The 19,732-nt window shown below is 56.3% G+C and overlaps 5 protein-coding genes across 5 annotated transcripts; 1 reads left to right on the plus strand and 4 right to left on the minus strand.

The window, feature by feature from the left end:
* Positions 1–300: 300 nt before the first annotated feature.
* Positions 301–2,861, minus strand: BBK36DRAFT_1135948 (hypothetical protein). The gene is made up of 3 exons (XM_024892817.1): positions 2,619–2,861; positions 468–2,547; positions 301–362 (listed from the first exon to the last, which is right to left on the minus strand). The coding sequence occupies exons 1-2, from the start codon at positions 2,853–2,855 to the stop codon at positions 469–471; spliced, it is 2,316 nt and encodes a 771-aa protein (XP_024748224.1). The 5' UTR covers positions 2,856–2,861; the 3' UTR covers positions 301–362; position 468.
* Positions 2,862–3,313: 452 nt separating this feature from the next.
* Positions 3,314–4,093, plus strand: BBK36DRAFT_1170570 (v-SNARE protein; the record flags this gene model as incomplete). The annotated part of the gene is made up of 2 exons (XM_024895464.1): positions 3,314–3,348; positions 3,427–4,093. The coding sequence occupies 2 exons, from the start codon at positions 3,314–3,316 to the stop codon at positions 4,091–4,093; spliced, it is 702 nt and encodes a 233-aa protein (XP_024748225.1).
* A 1,107-nt stretch (positions 4,094–5,200) lies between these two features.
* On the minus strand, positions 5,201–8,930 carry BBK36DRAFT_1170571 (hypothetical protein; the record flags this gene model as incomplete). The annotated part of the gene is made up of 3 exons (XM_024895465.1): positions 5,201–6,481; positions 7,017–8,671; positions 8,762–8,930. The coding sequence occupies 3 exons, from the start codon at positions 8,928–8,930 to the stop codon at positions 5,201–5,203; spliced, it is 3,105 nt and encodes a 1,034-aa protein (XP_024748226.1).
* A 1,984-nt stretch (positions 8,931–10,914) lies between these two features.
* Positions 10,915–11,742, minus strand: BBK36DRAFT_1123660 (ClpP/crotonase; the record flags this gene model as incomplete). Its single annotated transcript, XM_024891083.1, has 1 exon — positions 10,915–11,742. The coding sequence occupies one exon, from the start codon at positions 11,740–11,742 to the stop codon at positions 10,915–10,917; it is 828 nt and encodes a 275-aa protein (XP_024748227.1).
* A 1,214-nt stretch (positions 11,743–12,956) lies between these two features.
* BBK36DRAFT_1170573 (hypothetical protein) lies at positions 12,957–19,472 on the minus strand (the record flags this gene model as incomplete). The annotated part of the gene is made up of 7 exons (XM_024895466.1): positions 12,957–13,049; positions 13,115–14,491; positions 14,693–15,369; positions 15,597–15,819; positions 17,216–17,914; positions 18,170–19,162; positions 19,269–19,472. The coding sequence occupies 7 exons, from the start codon at positions 19,470–19,472 to the stop codon at positions 12,957–12,959; spliced, it is 4,266 nt and encodes a 1,421-aa protein (XP_024748228.1).
* Between the last annotated feature and the right edge of the window lie 260 nt (positions 19,473–19,732).

Genomic DNA, 19,732 nt, shown 5'->3' on the forward strand with positions numbered 1-19,732 from the left:
TGGCCATGTATGTCTGAGTACATGTTCCAGCGATTCCTAGTAGGCAAAGCACCAGCTATCGTAATATTCGAGGCATGTATTGCTTGTCATGCTCACCAGTAAGCACCCGACTCCATCACAATAGCAACAACGTAGTCCATCTATCAGTAGCTTTTCCGCTGTATCATTGTGATTTGCTTTCTCGCAAAGCCCCGTAACGCCTTTTGATCCTCATGAACTGTGTTCAAAGTTTCCCCTCTAATCATACAGCTTTTTCTCTTTTATACCCATAGTCGTACAATGTGTCCGAGCCCGTTTCGACTCTGCTTCTCTCTTTCCAATGCAAAATAGTGTATGCCGTATGCCATCTCTTCCATGCGATCCAGGTCCGTCATCATCCCATGTCTACATGTACCCAGCCAGAAACCAGATGATACCAACTCTTATATACTCGGAGACACCCTCCAAAATGCATCAAGACAAGACAGTTCACGACGCAGCAGGGAGCTCCTGCTTCTCATCAATCACCTCGTCCACAACCAGGTCCTCATCAGGAAGCCTCTCCGCCACCTCCGCGCGCTCCTCCTCGCCCAACGCCGTCCTGTTGGCGTTTCGAGACTTGGCCGCCAACCGCTTGCTCTTGCGCTTGTGCTCCAGTTGCTCGTCGCTGAAATTCAGGCGCTCCAGAGTCTCCATGAGCTTCTCCTCCACCAGCGTCCGCACGTGGAAGGCCAGCGCCTGGCTGCGGAAGACGCCCGCGTACCGGTACGACAGCCACACGTACTGGTTCACGGCAACGTGCAGCGACTCCAGCTTCGAGAGGTACTGCTGCCCGCTGCCTGCAAAATCCTCAAAGCTCATATCGAGGAACTCGAGCGGTATCTCCTCAATGTCGAGGAGATCGCCCTTGGCGTTGGTGGCGACGATTTTGGCGAGGGCTCGGAGCACCTCCACGGCCCTCTCGGCCCGGAGCGCTACGGGCAGATAGCAAAAGGTCATCCTGTCGTGAATGGTGAGGGGAATGTCCTGGATGATGTCGGCAATCTCCAGAATGTCGGATCCCAGGCCGATCCGGTACAGAGAGCTGACCGTTGCCGTCTCCTGGATTTTCTTGAGAATGTAGGATAGAGGTGTGTCTGGTGGGAAATACGAGGCAAATCGCTCCACGATTCCTGCCGGAGGCTGGATACAGGCCGCCTCGATATCATCGACAGTCCTTTGAAAGGCCCGTTGTACGCTTCGCAGGTCAGCCTTGTCCATGGTGGTGACAAGGCCAACCTTTTCTGTCTCGTCCGTCGAACCATCGGGGTTCTGCGCTGATCTGTATCGTCCCGCTCGGCCTCCGATCTGCTTGATCTCGGGGAACGTCAGCAGTCGATTTTGGCTGCCGTCAAACTTTGTAACCGATTCGAGAACGACTCGTCGAATCTCCAAGTTCAAGCCCATGCCAATCGCATCACTGGCGACGACGAAATCATAGTCGTTGTTGGGGTCGTTGAACAGGGCAGCCTGCTGGGCACGGACTTCGGGTGGCAAAGATCCGTAAATAATAGCGCAACGCCTGCCAGTCTTCTCTTCGATTCTCTGCTTCAGCGAGTGAAGGCTGAGACGGCTGAATGCCACAATGGCATCTCCTTTCTGCAGGCTGCTGTAGTCCCCATCCAGCGCCTTGTCCATCGTTTTGAGAGGGCTCAGGCGCTCGTATCGGTGAATGACGCACTTGTCTCCAATGCTGGCGCACATGGCCTTGATCACCTTGACAGCCCGCTCCTCGCCGCATACATGGACCTCCTTGGCCTGCACTCCGAGCACCGCGGTCGTCCACGCGTTTCCTCGATCGGGATCGGCAATCATCTGGATCTCGTCGATGACGGCCACGTCGAAGCGGCTGTTGAGGGGAATCATCTCCACGGTGCAGCTCGAAAAGTACTGGTCGGCGTCCTCGGGAATCCGTACTTCCTCGCCCGTGATAAGCGCACACGGCATGTTCTTTGCTTTGAAGCGCTGGTACACCTCCGTGGCGAGCAGTCGAAGAGGGCCGGCGTAGATTCCGCACTTGGAGTTCTCGAGCGCCTTGAGTGCGTTGTAAGTCTTGCCAGAGTTGGTAGGCCCAACGTGCACATGGATCGTGCGCTGCATCATCCGTGTTGCAGGAAACCACTCGTGAGGAAATCGGAAGTCTAGAAGGCGCTTGTGGCTCTCCTCGATGTTCTTGGAGAACCGCTGGCCAACGATAAATGATTGAAATGAGTACTGAACCTCCTTGGTCAGGCCCTTGAGGTCCTTGTTGATGAAGGCATCGCGCAGATTCCAAAACAAAGGATTCCTGTCTCGACGGGTGACGCCCTTCTCCGCCAAGGCAAAGGCACGGTCGATGGCATCCATGAAGAGCGCTGCATGCCGACTCAGCTCATCCTCGCCCAGAGTGACGCCAAACTGGGCCGCGCCGAGGCGGCTGAGCACACCTTGGAAGCGAGCAAGGACAGTCGAGCGGAATATCTTGTGCCGCCCGGTGTACTGGCCATGGTCGCGCCGTAACCTGGCATTCGGGTCATGGCCCTGGCTAACCTGCATGTATATGTGAGATGAGATTTTCTTCATGGCATCTTGTGAGTGAGTGAGTGAGTGAGTGAGCTTACCGAGTCGACCCGAGAGTGAGGCCCTAATCTTGTTTTTGTTTCCGCGAGTTTTATGTCCAATTTTTTCTCTAGTTTTGCTGCGTAATTCGGTGGTTTGTGTTTCACGGGCTTTGGCTTGCTGTGGGTGGCTTTGGAAGGGAGTCGTGAGAGGGGAGACGAGGTCGAGAGATGGCGCAGACGCAGACATGCCGCTCCGAGCTGGCCTCTGAAGGCGCCGGTTTGGGCCAGGGCTGTCATGACGGCGCAAGTATCATGATATTGTCGATAGTGAAAAGCAGGAAAACCGGGAAGATGATGACTTCTTTGAAAAGGGGAACAAAGAATGAGAAGGAAATAAAAGATAAAAGATTGCCACACCTTGTATGTACCCTCTATCTTACACGATGGCCAGCCATAAGATACCCAGATTTTACAAAACTTTTTTGGAGGCGAGTTACGGAAGCTGGCCGGAGCCCGGATTAGCGTTTGGCCGCGACGCTGCACCAAGGCGGCAAACAGTGGGTGCCGTTTCGTCATAGCGTAGCTTCGGCGCCGGAGTCCTACCAAACCAACCAATTCCTCAATTGCGCCCAGCTCTTACACTCTGACAACCTTCCGCTCTGACGTGCCCTCCTGTCGCCCTCTGCCTCACCAAAACACCAGAACCTGGGATCCAAACAGCATCTTTCTCGACCAGTCCAGCCTCTACCGCCAGAATGGCGTCTTCATCAAGTGCGACTCCTCTCCTCTAGTGAGCGACTCCTTTTCCTTTTCTATTTTCCATCCCGTTCGCGTTAGGGGTCTGTTGATGATTGCTAACAAAGCACAGCTCCTGCATCGCCCACCAGAATACGATCCTCTCCGAATGCACCACCTCCGCCTCGTCACAAACCTCCTCGCTCGCCTCCCTCATCCTGCCCAAGATCGAGCACTCGACGCCCCAAAAGTTGACCTACACCCACGGCCAGCACCAGATCCACTATGTCGCCGAGGCGCCCTCTGACCACCCCGACCATCCGGCCGCCGGCGGCCTGACGTTCCTCGTCATCGCGGACGCCTCGCTGGGCCGCCGCGTGCCCTTTGGCTACCTCCTCGAGATCCGCAAGCGCTTCTTTGAAAAGTTCCCCGAGCACACCGACTTCGCCGACATGCCCAACTACGGCGCCGCCTCGTTCAACGCCGAGATGAAGAGCCTGATGGTGGAGTTTGGCACGACGAGCGGCGGCATGAACGACGCGATTGGCAACGCGAAGCGCGAGATCGACGATGTTAGAGGCATCATGACCAAGAACATTGAGAGCCTGCTCGAGCGCGGCGAGAGGATCGACCTGCTCGTCGACAAGACGGACAGGCTGGGGAGCAGCGCGCGCGACTTTCGGGTGCGGAGCCGGGGCTTGAAGAGGCAGATGTGGTGGAAGAATGTCAAGCTCATGGCGCTGCTGACGATGGTCGTGGCTCTCATCATTATGATCATTGTCATTTCGGTCAAGTCCTAGACTGCCAAGTCGCGGAGCATGTTCTTTACCCTTTCCTTTGTTTTTGCCTTATTGATTCGGCTGGAGCGCCAAAGCCTAGATGCTGTAACTTGTATTCATAGTCGGGATTTGATTATTTTATCGGGCGTCACAGGGCCTTGCGAGGAATTCTGGGTTAATGTGCGGTCAAACGGGACCCAAGGCTGAAAGTACTTTGGAATTAATCAACGCGATGCTTCTTTTCGTTTTGCGAGTAGATGGTTTAATGGTATCAGCAGTATAGTATAGCCTTTTCTTTCATTGAACCAGCCAATGCGCAGCTTGTCATGAAGTCTCCATGGTATCTCGTATCTTAATCATCGCCAGACCAGCTAAATGAGTAGGTATCTACAGATGTAAACGCTGCGCACGCCGCCACCTAGAATCCCATCAGAATCACCACTTGTTAAACCACCGCCGACATTAACAGCGACTTACCATGCACGTAACTTAAAACAAACAAGGTAAATGCGCGCCGCTTTCACAGCTTCCCACTCCGCGCCTCCTGATAGACATACCCATGCGCCACGGGACTGCTGGACCCCGTCGCCGCCGCTGCCGCAGACCCGAGGGACGGTTTAGGCTTGCGCAGCCGCTCAGTGAAAAATACCGGGTGTGTCGTCGATGCGTTGTGGGCGTGTCTGGCCCAGATTGCTTGGAGCTGGGCTGGTGTTGGGAGGGGCTGCTGGAGCGTCATTGTTTGGTTGGACTGGTTGAGTAGAGATGGGGAAAATGGGCGGTGATGGTGATGATGATGCTGGTGGCGATGCTAGAGCGTGAGATAGACGAGTCAAGCCGAATCCATGTGACGATGGATTGATTATACTGGATATCAGTTCAGTGTTGAATGAGCATTGTCGAGACAGGGAAGTTTGGATGTCCCGAGTTAGCTGCATGAAGTCGCTATGATGATATTGCAGTGTGTCTTACCTAAGCCGAGGTTCATCGATCATCATCACAGGGACGAAGTATCTCGGCAGAAGCCAAAGATGCTCAGCGCCAGAATCAAAGCCATGCTATCAGCAATTGATGATATTCCCAAGTCTATATAATGCTCTATATGCGCCAGCTATAAGGTTATTAAACAAATCATTTACTCTTTTTGCCGCCCTTGCCGTTTCCCTTCTGCTGCTTTTCCTTTTCCTTCTGCTTCTCTTTTCCCTTTTTAATGGCCTCCACCAAGCTCTCTACCTCTTCTACCTTTTCCTTCTCCTTCTGCTCCTCCTTCTTCTGCAACCTCTTCTTGGCCGCGATCTTCTCCGTCTTTTCAATCAGGGCGTCGCTCTCCTCCCACAGCTTCTTGGCCACCTCGTCGTCTGTAATCTCCCTCCGCGCAAAGTCCACCTCCATGCACTCCTTGATCAGCTTGCCACCGCTGCCGCGTCCGAGGTTCTCATCCATTGCGGCGTGGAGAATCGATTGGGCACCTTTTCTGGGCGACTTGAGCAAGAACCACGGGATGGCGTAGAAAATCAGGTAAAGCGCAAGACCAAAGAGAGAGCCTCGAGTGAGCCATCGCCGTGTGCCCGGCGTTCGACTGAGACCTGGATCGACAAAGATGACGCGGGTGTTCATGGGCAGCTGGTCGGGACGTTTGTACGAGTCCAGGTGCTTCTGAAAATAGGAGCCGAACACGTTGAGGGCAAGTTTGCTGCGTGCGTAGGCAGACCCGGCAGACCAGCCCTTTTCAACGTTTCCAAGACCGTCTTTCAAAGAGGGAGAGCCAATGTACGAAGAGCATGTCGCAATGATCACGCGCACGTCTCTGTCAAAGGGCTGTGCCTTGAGGGCAGGACTGAGGATGCTCAGCAAGTGGAAATTGGCGAGGTAATTGACCATCCACATCTCTTCAATGCCATCTTCGGTAACGGTTCTCTTTCCTCCCGGTGGCGTCAGGGTCGATGCGCACAGCACAATCATGTCCAGTCTCCGCGGCGGGGCGTTGTCTACCCATTTAGTAGCAAACTTCCTGATGCTGTACAGGCTCGAGAGGTCGACTTGTTCCGCGTAGATCAGATGGTTGCCCGTGTTGTCCCGGATATCTTGTATGAACTCGACGAGGAACGGGTCCGAGGCCGGGACCTGCGTCAGCAGGACGAGCTGAGCACCGCGAGCTGCCAGCTCCTGCGTCACTTGGGCCCCTATGCCGCTCGTTCCGCCAGTGACCATAATGACCCTTCCATGGAGGTTGCGCTCAGAGGTGTTCGTCCGGCCGGAGGTGTAGAGCTTCAGCAGGACGAGGAAGGCGATAGTGCCGATGGTGAGCAGGATGGGCCGGGCATTGTCGCGGATGACGGGGGGGAAGCCGTTCTCCAGGAGGTAGAAGATAGTCGGTACGGGCATCGTGAGGGATCGGCCGTTTAGAGAGAGCTGAGGAAATGAAAGTCGGGTAAAGGAGGTTCAAGTCGGTCAGTTCATCGTTTCGAGTTGTTGGCAGCAGTAGCAATGGCCAGATCGCTGACAAGCTGGAGGATGAGCGGTCGAGTCAGCAGTTGATGGCTGAGTGTCAGAGGTAAAGGAAGCACTTCGGGAGCTGCACGTGACACACCAGCTCAAAGGCTCGCAGCTTCCATCCTTCCACAACACACAACTTGCACTGGAAATGACAACAGAGACAATTAGAATTATTGGAGCAAATTCTTGTTATCATCGTTTGAAGTTCAAATTGGTATCATGATGAACTAGGTATGGACAGACATCGCGGCGTGGCGTCTCGTCAGAACTAACAATTACTAGGTATCAGGTCGGTATAAGCGTTTCCGATCACTCATGCAAAAGACAAGCAACGCCAAGATCCATCATCACCAGCCTCGAATCAGCTGTGCTTCTCCTGATTTTCCTTCTCCTTCTTCTCCTTTCTCTTTTCCTTCTTCGCCTTCTTGCTCTTCTTTTTCATCTTCTTTACATCAATGTCCAGCTTCGGAGGATCGCCTTTGCGCATCCAAATCTCACCAATCGGGTCGCCCTCTTCCTGCACGCACACCCACTCTCCTATGCCGTACTCTTCAGGCGCAACTCGGATCCCTCGACCGCCTCCGCCTATGATCAGATTACCGGGGCGATACGTCGGGTCCATCTTCATGCGCCGGATGACGCTGCCGTGAACGCGCACATTGTTGGGAATGTCTCGCACTTCGCCGCGCGGCAGCGGCCAGTTGATGGGCTTCCAAGTTCCGTCCGACTGAAGGTCCATCCGTCGAAATGGCATCCACTCCATGATTTTCCATGCCGTCACGGCCGTTCCAGGGAGACCACCGCCGTATTCGAGGGAATCGTGGATCCGGGCGAGATGAGCCTTGTGCATCATGTCGAGGAATACCTTCTTCTCCTCATCTTCATCTGCGACAGTGTCTGGACTGGGAGGCATCACAGGTTCTTGTTCCTCTCCACCCTCCTGGTTGACCCGAATGTCGGGCCCTCTCTCGCGGCCTCGTTGGCCTTTGTTGAAGCTGGCGCTGCCATAGTCGTTGTACAGGTCGCAGCAGTCTAGTTCCCGGACCTTGTCCATATCGAACATCAAGCCAGCACGCATAGCTTCTCGTACCATCCAAATCAGGGGCACATGGCTCGCGTTCTTGCCGTCAGACTCCATCTGCCATCCACCGCCAATGTCGCCATGGCCACCGGCAAACCACACCTCGTCAATGTCTTGGTCATTACCGCTATCTTCATATTCAGCAACAGAAAGCTGCTCCGAGGCGTCGCAGCCCACCGACAAACGGCGATCTCCCCGGGTCGCAGACTTCGACCTGGCTCGGTATGGCATATACTTGCTGTTTTGTGGCTTCCCCGATGTAGGTCTGTCCGCTGCTGTCGTCTGCTGACTGGGCCGTCTGCCTCTGTCGTCGTTATACGCTCTTTCGGTGCTGTCTGATTCTGCGCCGGAATCGCCATCTCGCCCGTGGCCCATCATGTGCTCCCAATCCCTCTTCCAGTGGCTGTGCTGGTTGCGATGGCGCTTGTTTCCCTGCTGATACATCAAGTCTTGCCGGAACTTGGCCCGTCGCTCATCGATACTGACGGCGTGGCGGATGACTCTAGCACTGCTCCGCGCCGTATATGGAAACTTGCTGCGCTGCATCCAGGCTGTTTCAAACCGAGGTACAGAATTCACTGTGTCGAAGAGGCCCAGGAATCGAATTCTGCCGACGGGTCGCGAAAAGGTCTCGCGGAAGCCCTTCATGAAGTGATACATCTCGTGCTTCTTTCCGTCCTCACCCTCCGCCTTGTCGTCTTTGTCACTGCCCCGGCGACTCTGCCAGTTGGCGAATGCCTTCCAGGCAAAAGAAACCATTTCTTCGTTGCCATGGGACAAGAGGCCGATGTAGTCGAGCATCTCGGCCAGAAAGCGGGCAATGTACGAGCCGCGACTGAAGCCGAACATGTAAATCTCATCCCCCGGATTGTAAAACCGCATGAGGAAGCGGTAACCGCCGACGACATGCTGATCGAAGGAGGAACCGACTGCTGAGTCCTTGGCCTTCTGATACCAGGACCGAAAACGCGCTTTCATGCCCGTGTGTGTAAGTGAGTTGGACACGACGTAAGTGCCAATACCAGCTTGTGAAGAGAGTTAGCCATGTCTTTGAACACATCTGCAGCGACAACATGAACTCGGCGCGAACTTGGCACGCGTCTTCGCATACTTACGCTGGTAGTAGTGAAACTGATCATCCGCAGTGCGATCGAGCATACGGAATATTTTGAGGATGTTGCTATCGCTCTCATCGCCATGGAACTTGTTCCCGGTGCCATCGAAACAAAGAATCAGCTTCCTTGGCATTCTGTTTTTCGGCGCGGGACTTGCTGGGCGCTCCATGATGGCTTCGGTGATGTAGTCCAGGCTGGAGCGACTCTTGGGACGCTCAGCGGAACTTGGGTCAAGCATGCTCCCAGAAGCCATGGCGAGATATTATATGGGGGCTCTTTAAATTCCAGCTGACCAAACAGGCAATTGGAAGGATGAGGCGAAGCCAGGGGGGGATGCCCGGTGCCTGGCCAAGAAAGCTAATGAGAAAGCCTGGGTACGTACTCGAAATAAGGATAAGCACGGGGGGTGCGCCCGCGGCTTATTATTAGCATTTTCTGATCATGAGGGTGGCTCATCGTGGACGACTAATACGGATGCTGCTGCGACGCTCTGTCTTGGATTCTCGCATCATGAGTCGTTGGACGCACGAAGCACGTCGCGACGGCCTCTGGACGCACCTCTTACGCCCAACTCGGCTGTGTGGAGATCCTGCGAGGGAGAGGCTGAATGAAGCCGGCTGAGAAGCGCTGATCGCTGCCATGTCGAGACTGAGTTGCTGCACGTCTGTCGAATGCCGGGGACCAGCGGCCAATGGGAGAGATGGCGGAGACCCCTATCTCGAGGGACTGACAGAACGCCTCGATGCTCCTCACGACAACTTCGCATATGAGCGGGGGAGAGACGCATGAGAGCAGATGCATGTCTCAGAGCCTCAGAGGGCGAACCAGTGAGGAACGACGAGCTTCGGCGATTGTTACGCGGGCGTCTCACCCGCCGATATTATTCGGCCAGTCACGAGCTGGAATTTGGAACAAAAGGCGGGCATCTTGTCCCGCGGCTGAGGGTCTGCAGGCGGATGGCAGCAAGATTGCTACGTTTGCCGCCCAGCCGCACGAAGCCATCGATCAAAAAGATCAAGTCGCGGGTTGGACTCATTCTCCCGTCCGTTGGTGCTATTTTCTGTCCGGATGGTTTCTCTCGGGACGGCACAGCTTGTGTTCCTTGATCCTTGCTGTTGTCAGAGGGGAAGAGGCTCCTGTACAGCGAGCATATCGGAGAGTTTCTGCTGCCGTGCACGCAAGTTTCTGGCGCACAAAGAATCCCACGAGGTACAACTACTGCTCTGACAGAAGATATGGAGATGACTGGTGTCTCGTCATATGTCTGCGAACGCTGAGCAACATATCACTAATACTTGAGCGCAAATATCGAACCTTGACGATGCCTTCCAGCTGCTTGGGGCTCCGCAACGGGCCGTGCCTAGAACTCTTTGGGCGTGAGAGCAATTTCAACGCAGTAAGCCGTGTGCGTGCCATTGGATGGCTGCAGGCTTCCCACTCCACCAGCTGGATCTGTCATTCCCGCTATCCTGGTCTTGGCCCATGATGCGGTACAGTATGGTGATCAAGGCCCTGGACCAGACCGTAGCCGATCTACCTACGAGGATGATCTCGGTCAAGGCATCAGCAGCCTATTTGGTAATCTTTCACTTTGAAGAGTGCCAGTGCCAAGGTGTGAGTGTCTCAGTGAGTGGGTGCGAGTGACTGTGGCAAAGGATGGCTCCCAACTAGCCGGATCGTGATCTAGATGGGATATCGAGGCGGAGATGCTGGCCCGACGAGGAAGGGAGAAAGACAGCGATCGTGGACCTGACCTGTATGACATGCTTTATATGCCACTGCTTTCTCCGCATGACGACGGCATGGCTTACGGTTGGCTGCATCTCTCTCTTGCTCTTCGGCTCGGTGCTGATCAACATCCGCTCGGAGGATTAATATGGCAGCGTGCATGGGGGGGCCGTGGTTGTCGGACAGAGCAAAGAGGGTCGTTGCTAAATTGATCGACGACAATACGCTGGTGCTACACAAACAATCATAAAGTATGTACACTAAAAGCACGGGAGGACACGGTAGTACTCGCCGCCGGCTCTCATCTCCATTGCATCACTCAAGATGCAGTATCCGAGACACCTTGTCCAACCCATTCCTCCTCGGTCGTGGTGTTCTCGCGGGATGACGTGCTGTATTACTCACTCACAACAACCCGGGCCGTCTCACAGCTTGCTGTCCTTCCAGATGGGCTTCCTCTTCTCGACAAAGGCGCGCACGCCCTCGGTCATGTTGTCGCCGCCGTCCATCTTGGCGTAGACGTCGTTGAGGATGCGGCGGGTGGCCTCCTGGGGGTCCTCGGGGTCCCAGCCGCTCAGCAGGCCCTGGCGGGCGACGATGACGGAGTCGGGCGAGTTGCTGGCCAGCTCAATGGCCCACTGCAGGGCCTCGCCGACGACGTCGCTGCCGCGGGCGATGACGTGGTTGACCAGCCCCCAGCGCAGCATCTCGTCGGCCTTGTAGATGCGGCCGAGCAGGGCCATCTCGGCGGCGCGCTGCATGCCGACGGAGCGGATGAGGCGCGGCAGGGCGCCCTGGATGGGCACGACGCCGCGGGCGACCTCGGGCAGGGCGAAGCGCGCGTCGACGGACGCGATGACCATGTCGACGTTGAGGATCATCTCCATGCCGCCGCCCAGGCACAGGCCGTTGACGGCGGCGATGACGGGCTTCTTGCCGCGGCGGTTGCTCAGCCCGCCGAAGCCCGAGTCGGGCGCCTTCTTGGACGGCTCGTCCGGGCGGGCGTTGCGCTCGTTCCACTCCTTGAGGTCGGCGCCGGCGCAGAACGCGCGGCCCATGCCCGTCACGACGGCGCAGCGCAGCGCCGGCTCGGCGTCGAACCAGCGCCACAGCCGGTCCAGCTGGTAGTGCATGTCGTTGCGGATGCAGTTGAGCTGCTTGGGGCGGTTGATGGTGACGAGCAGGATGTGCGGCCGCGGCGCCGTGATGATGACGTCCTCGACGGCCGGCGGCGAGCTCATGGAGATGGCCATTGCTGATGATGATGTCTTTTTTGTCTCTCTTTGGGGGATTTCAGGTGTATGGCTTGGTAAAGGGGGCGAGCGAGGCGGACAGGGCGAAGCTGAGTGGCGACAGCATATGAGGACCGAGTTGCCGGAACTCGAGAAAACACCTCCTTGTGGTTCAATATCTCGTCACTCTCTCTCTCTCTCACTCACTTCTCACTATTGTGCTGCCCCTGTTCTCGATTTCAGTGCCCTTTTCCCCCGCTCAATCTCATTCAACAAGTCCCAAAACAAAGAAAAGAATCAAAACAACGAGATTCAGTGTTCTCAACACGCTGCACAGAGCTAATAAACCATGGCCGCTTCCCGACGGCTCAGTCGCGTTTCGTTGCAGCTCGTCTTGATGCAAGGTAAGGTAGGGTACGGTATGTGTGGATTTCACTTGGAGGTGGTTGGGCTTCGGAGGGTGAATTTGGCGGTAAAACTCGCCACGGGTTCTTTCCAGGAACGACAACCTGGTCAGCAGCAGCTGTGACGCGCCTCTCTGGGGTGTCTGTGTGGGGCTGGAGCCGAGGCTTTTCGGTTGGTGAGCTTTTGTGCCTCTTTTTGGAGGTGGTGAGATTCGTTGTTATTACCGAATTACGAGGGGTTGCGACAGTGTTAACGTGTAGCTACAATTGGCGGGACTGATATTCAGATATAATCATTTGAAAGAGCAATTCCTCGGGGTCGACTGGTGATACTACTCATGTAACACGAGTATTTACAAGTCCTGGTACTCATCTTTAGAGCGAACTTCATCACAACAACTTCCATCTCCCATGGCCAACTCGCCATCCTCATAACAGCACAGTCCCTCATGGTATCACAGTCAATGCCCCCCAAGGTGAGCCATAATTTCATTTGTCAACATACATACAATGAATCCTACAGAATGTGTCGAAAAGTCCGGGCTGTTTGCCAAACCCCCCCAGTTGTACATACAAGACAGATTTTTTCCCTTTTCGCCTTTTCGATATCCTCTTTCAAAACATTACCTCCACTTGAACATCCCTTGTCTCCAAGTCCTGTCCGCCAAAGTTGCCGTCTTGCACTTGGAAACGGCAATAGCACTCTGCATGTCAACTCCTTCATAGGAAGAGATGCCTGGTGCTGTAAGAAGCAACAAAGAGTGGCGGAGGGAAAAAAACACTACACGTCTCGGCTCTCGTGCCCTACCCAGGTGACAGCGATCCCTCGCTTTAAGCTGGCAAGCCTCGCTTCTCGCTCTCGGTAAAGAAGATGAGCATACGCCACAGCTTCTTGACCAGATCCTCTGCTTCGTCATCCAACGCCTGTGAAAATAGAGTTAGCTCGTCTTGTCCAGCACAGAATACACGAGATAGAAAAGAAAACTTACTCCTTCGAGCTCCTCCACCAATTCGCCAGCCGTGCCATGCTTCCGCAGATGCTCCTCAACGGCCTCCACCAGCATCTCCTCCTGCACACCCAGATACTCGACAATCTTCTTCTCCACAAACGGCCGCAGCTTGTCGCGCACCACCGCGTCATCCATAAACTCCCACTTGACTTCCCACGCCCAGAGACCTTCCTTCTCCGACGGAATCTCCTGCGCCAATGCGCGCACGGCCTGCGAGATTTCCTCCTCCGTCATGCCAGCAGCACCAGAAGAGGCGTCCATCTGGATAGGGACGAGCTGTCGCTTTGTAGATTCGACCTCCTCGTCGTCCAGCAGACCCTCCACTTCGGCAATCGTGCGTCGCTGCGGTGCCGCTCGTGAGGCCTGTGCTCGTTGTACGGCTGCGCCGAGTGACAGCTTGAATGGCTGAGGCGCCGCGGCAGCGGCGGCAGCTTCGCGCTGCTCCATTTCCTGAGCTTGCTGGTCCAGGAATGAATCCGCCATGCCACGCGCCTGCTCCAGCCGGGCCTGCTCGCGGCTTTGCTCAATCCTCTCGGCCTGCCGGTCGGCTTCGTCACGCGCCTCCTCCTCAATCCGTTCAGCCGTTCGTTTCCTGGCCCAGGCGGCGTGGTCTCGGTAGTAGATGTGCGTCTTACGCGCGGCCTCTCGGTCGTCATCCCATCCCACTTCTCGATCCAGCTGCTCCTGTTTTCTGCGTTCAAAGTTCTCCTGGTCATGCCTTTCCCGTTCCCGCTCTCGCTCCAAGGCCGCCTGTCTTGAGCGTTCTCTGTTGACCCATTTGCGCTCGGCTTCGGCATACATCTTGTCCTCTTCAGCCTTGCGCTCAGCCTCGCGTCTCCTCCAGAGCTCCTCGTCACTGGCATCTGTGTCCTCATCCTCCCGTCTCAGCGTACCGTCTGCATTGTTGACCCCTCCGTTAACAAAGGACACTCCTCGGTTCGGCCCGTTCTGGCCCTTGGGTCCGGCCGGCGCGTTGGGCACGGAAACGCCTCGAGGTCCCAGTGGCACATTGTTCGAGTTCCTCGGCGGCGAGGCCAGTCTTGATCGGCCTGGGCCGTTTCGTCGTCGTTCGCTTTCCTCGAGTTCCTCCTCTCGCTGCAAGCGCTCCATATCGCGCTGATTGCTTCGCTCACGGAAAGCGGCAATTTCACCCGCCACGACCTCCCTCATGTCGGGCGGGATATCTGCCAGCTCGTCCTCTTGAGCCAGGGGTATGTTGACCACCTCCACATTCTCCTCCGTATCCACCGCATTTCCCATCGCGACGTCGCCGTTGGCGTCAGCAGTCTCGACAACAGGTGGGCGGAATAGCTCTCGGATAACCAGTTTGAGGGCCTCACGGGCTTGCTCTATCCGCTGCTCCAACGACGTATCGTCTCCCTTGCTTTCCTTGTACGTCTCCAGGTAGCTCAAAGACGTGGGATCAACAACCACTTGTAGCTTGGTCTTTTCGACATCGTCAAAGTTGTCATCGGCAGGGGGGTCGCTCGAACTCGGCTGCTTCTTGGTGGGGATTTGCACCTCTTCTTCGGTGAGGAGCTTGACAGCGGTAGCCACCGAATCAATGTCCTCGAACAAGGCGAAGCCAAACTTGGTTCCCTTCCGTTCCTCTGACACGCTGTCGAAGGCGTCCCAGCGCTTAAGCCTGCCAACTGCTCCAAGTAGCTTCTTCGTGCCCTCATCACCGCCTATTCCCTCGGGTAGTTGGTGTAGGAAAATGGTACGCAGCTTCTCGTCGTTCGTCGGTGGGAGCAGCGTCTGCATGCTCTCTCGCGCCGCCATTCGGCCTTGCTCTGAACCCCTCTCCATGCCGAGCCCAGCTCTTCCTCCTGATTGTGAAGGTCGGTCGTCGGATCTGCCGCCACCACCCGAGGCTCCAGTGCCCAGGCGAATAACGGGGGCATTGAAGTTGATGTTGGGCATGTTGGTCGGCGCTTGGAATGCAGGTGGCAGACCACTTGGACGATTAGCTTGAGGCACGTTGGCTTGCTGGATGCCCGGCGGAGGGGCCATTCCCGGAGCGGGAGACATGCCTGGAGGAGGACCTGAGGGGCCTGGAGTCAGCATCATCGAAGGGGGTCCAAGAGGAAGGGGAAGAGAGAGATGCTCACCTAAGCCAGGAGGAGCAGCCAAGCCAGGCGCCGCGCCCGGATAGCCATAGCCTGGAGGCGCGCCATAGGGAATGTGCGGTGCTGAAGCTCCGTTAGCCGATCTATATCGCCCTCGGGGCTGTCCTCGGCCGTGAGTACCCCCGTATTGGTTGTAGGCCATGGCGACGGAGCAGCGTCACGCCGGCTTTGTCGAGGGCACGGAGGAAGTTGTCGTTTGTGGTTTGTCGCTTGTCGCGTGTCGTGTAGTTTCTGCACCGTCTAAGAGAGTCAAGGGTCAAAGAATCAAGGATCGAGGCTCAGGCCAGGACGGAACACGAGAGCTCCAGCAGAAGAGCCAGATGTCTGCAGACGATGAATCTCCAGTCGCAGCCTCAGAGTGCAGGGTTCTCGGCTTGCATTGAGACGCGACGGCAGACCAGATTGATTCTGCAGGGCATCAGCACGCAGACAGTGCCTTTGTCTCGAGTTTCTTCTCTGCTGAGGCTGTCCAGCTTTGCTTGTTCGCAGCTTTTTGGGAGAAAAGTCGGAAGTTTGGGAATGGCGATATGCAAGGTGCGAGGCTAGGATCAATTGCTGGCTGGGCTTCGGTTTCTGCAGGTTGTAGCGGAATAGCCCCGCATCAACGTTGATCCGCCCGCAGCTTTTTTCGCGACCGACGACTTTCATGATCTTGGGGCTGCATCTGTGCGGATGGGCTGATAGACGGCTGAATTGCTGCAAGCCATTGAAACCCCCAAGATGTGAGTGACACTTCCTACAGCTCAGGAATCCCAGCTGGATTTCCGAATGCTAACGCTAATCAATCCCAGGGCCGTATCACTGAGACCCGGCAGCATGATGCTGTCCAGAATAGCCGCTCCAGCGCAAGCCCGCGCCTTTTCCACATCACTGGCCATGCGATTCAATGCCTCACGGCCGCTCTTTGACGGCAACGACCGAATAAACCCTCTGGTCGGCAACTTCGCTCCTCCCACTCCCGCCCCGAAGCCTGCCGCAGAAGCACCAAAGCCTCGATCAGAAGCACCCTCAGCCACGGCCGATTTCGTCCCTCCTCCCCCTCCCCCTCCTCCTCCCGCCGACTCAGCATCGCCAGCAGCTTCCTCTGAAAAGTCTTCCTCATCCTCATCGACGGAGTTTCCCTACACGGCCGCCGACTCCTCCACCCCCTTCAGCTTTGACATTGCCGAAATCGTGGCCGCCCGCTCCGCAGCGTTCGGCCAGTCCCTCAACGTCGGCGACCCCCTCCTCCGCCCCAAGGTCCGCACCGAGGCCGTCTCCGGTCGCACCGTCTTCATCAGGGACCGCCTATCGCCAACGTCCGCGCCTACGCCCGCCGTAGCGATCCGCGTGCTGGAGAGGATGTGCCGCGAGCAGAAGGTGCGCAACAAGTACCACTCGCAAAAGTTTCACGAGAGGAAGGGCTTGAAGAAGAAGAGGTTGAGGAGTCAGCGGTGGAGGGCAAGGTTCAAGACGGGATTCAAGGCGGCGGTTAGTAAGGTTATGGAGCTGAAGAAGCAGGGGTGGTAGACAAAGTGGGTGCATCCTGAGACATGGGAATCTACGACAATGCTGTGGAAGATGGGGGGAGATTTTGGAGGTGGAAATTGTAAGTTTGGCCATGATGAGAAGCATTCATGATGGTGTCATATATAAGGTAGGCATACATACATTTCTATATATGCATGTACAATACAACGATGGGCAAAAGATACCATCATACACACATTGAGATTTCACGAGTGAGAGTAAAAGACGTTATCCATTTATCCATTGCCGTTATTCTATGTTGTGCTATCGTGTAAGCATTGGTTTCCGTTCCCATATAATATCTATTCATCATCCATATTTACATGCTCAAACGCTCAGAGAAAGAAAATAATGAGAAAATAAAAAGACACCAAACTTCGAGCTTCGGAGGGGCCACGAGTCCCTACTACAAGCCCTAACTTCATTCTCACTTCATCCGCACACCATTGTAGGCCGGGATAGCGGCCCAATCATCCCTCGTAGGACTCGGCTGCAGGCTCTGGCCAATCTTGGGTCGCGATCGAAAGACAGCCTCAACATCCGATTCCTCAGCCAGCTGCTCCAACAGCTGAGTCGTCTCGCTGAGATCCTCGTCCACCCTTGGGAAGTAGCTACCTTCCTTTCGCGGGGGCACCTTGGCCCTTCTCAGGCTCCTACGCCGCTCCATCTGGGCCTTTTGCTGGGCCTTTTCAAACCCGGCCATGCTTCGACGAGTCCGACTAGCAAGGTCCTCTGAATAATCCGGGTTCACAGCTGTAATCGTAGGCATGGTAGAAGGCGTGATGGGGGTGGGCGGATCAAGCTCTTCGTCTTCGAAGCATAGGGATTTCTTCCGGCTCATCGAGAGCCGAGTCCGCTCAGCCAAGGACAAAGTGTGTCGAGGCTTGGTGCGCTTCACGGGCGACGGAGTCGTGCCTTTCATGTCATCTGCCCCGGCCGCAGATTCCTTCGTAGGGGATACCCGCGGCGGGCTGTAGAGCGCCTTTTGCCTTGCAGCTGGTTTCGGTGCCTCTGGTGACCGACGACGTGTCGGCGTATGGTATCCCGAAGGCTTGCGCTGTGGGGAAAGAGAAGGAGGAGCGGCGAGCGGCGAGTCGTCGAGCTGCGTCAAGTCGTAGGTGCTCCGTCCAGGAAAGTTTTTCTGAGCCGGCCGCGCTGCAACGCCCGGTGTCTCCGAATCACCAGAGAGCTGGGAAAGACTCGGTCGAGATATCACGGGTCTCACGGCACGAGCCGGCGCGGTGAACTTGTCCTGCAGGGACGAGAAGGATGTGACGGACCCATCGGTGCGGAACGCATTCTCAGCGTCCTCCAAATCGCTAATCTCATCGTCATCGCCACCGCTCTCGAACGACGAGATGGAAAGCAGGCGACGGTCGCGGCGATCTTGCTTCACAGGGGTTCGCTTCCTGATTAGAGGCGCAATGTCGACCTCCTTAGTGGTGATCTTTCCCAGCTCGTATTTCAGATCCGAGACCAGCGCGGCATAATCGTCCGTCATCTGGGGCGCATGCTGGAACAGTGCAACTCTGGTCGGCTTGACTCTTATGCCGGTATGCAAGTCCAAGTGAGCAGAGAAGCCGAGGTCGATGCCCTTTGTCTTGGCAGCAGATGTCCTGGGCTTGGTCGGCGTGGACCTCGTCTCGCCGAATGTGCTCCTGCGGAAAGCATCCCACTTGCGGAGCCTGTCCCTCTGCATCTTGACCCTGCTGTCCAGCTGCTCCAAGAGTCCAACGTCGTCCGTGTCCAGCTCGTCCAGCCGGCCCTGCTGGGCTCGTCTCCAGACTCTGTCGAACTTGGTAGCCAGCAGGCCGCCATGCTTTGCGTCTCCGCATAAGAGAGCCTCCATCCAGGCTTCGCTGCCCGACCAGTTGTGGCGCACAGTCCGTCGCATCTCGGCTCTGGCGTTGTCAGAGACGGCCTGACCGCCGCCATCCATCTCCTTGATCTCAAGGGCCTCTCGTCTACGGATGATATCATCTTCCTTATCGTCGAGAACTTTGGCAAACCCCTGGAAGCGAGCTCGAGCAGCCTCCTTGCGCTGCAAGAGCTGTCGGATGGAAGCCTTGTGGGCCATGGAGAGGGCAATCAGATGCGACTTTTCGCTCTTGTAGCCCTTGTTCTCAAAGGCCAGCTCAACGACGGGGGTCACATAGCCACGACTGGCGGCAAGGCTGTCAGAAACGACCTTTTTCAGGACGGCGGTGGAAAAGAAGGCCAGGACCTCCTCCAGCCTCTCGCCCTTGCACTCGTCCAGCATCGTCTTGCGGATGATGGTGTCCCGGCCGAGGTCGCCATTTTTCTTGGCTTGCTCGAGGGCTCTGACGAGCGCGGCGCGGAGGTTGACAGACTGGAGCTGGTCGGCAGGTGGGTAGAAAGGCTTCAGCTTCTGTTGCGGAGGGGATGGAGTATTAGCCTCGTCAGATTCACCATGTCACGTCATTTGCAGGGCTCGTCTAGCAGTCAAGGAAGGAGGAGAGTGAGATAATACGCACATTCGCTGCCTCTTCGGGATCCCAGATGACAAACAGCTGATACAAGGCCCATTCTACGCACTGTACTCGCCTCTTCTGGTCCTGCAAGGTGGTTCCGGAGGCGGCAAATGTCTCGGCTGTAATGTCAGGCCAGTCGGGGAGCTGGTCGAGATCCAGGAGCTTGAGGTTGGTCAAGAACAGCGACAGAGACGCCGGGCCTGGCATAGCGATGGCGGCACCGGAGGACGGCTCTGCAGGGGCATGGCTGGCCGCGTGTGAAGCGCCACCGGACGGGATCTCGAGAGTTTCAGGCTTGGGCCTCGCAAGGCTGCGCACAGGTCTGGCGAAGGCGGCAGCAGCAACAGCTACGGCGGCGGCGGCTCGAAGAGGCCGGTTGGATGAGGGCACGCGAGAGGTACGCGTCCGAGTATGGACCTGGGTCTGCTGGACGACAGTCGCCATATCGGGCACCCTCGTTTGCTGCC

The sequence above is a fragment of the Trichoderma citrinoviride genome, assembly GCF_003025115.1.
Source record: "Trichoderma citrinoviride strain TUCIM 6016 unplaced genomic scaffold BBK36scaffold_10, whole genome shotgun sequence".
In the NCBI taxonomy this organism is placed as follows: domain Eukaryota; kingdom Fungi; phylum Ascomycota; class Sordariomycetes; order Hypocreales; family Hypocreaceae; genus Trichoderma; species Trichoderma citrinoviride.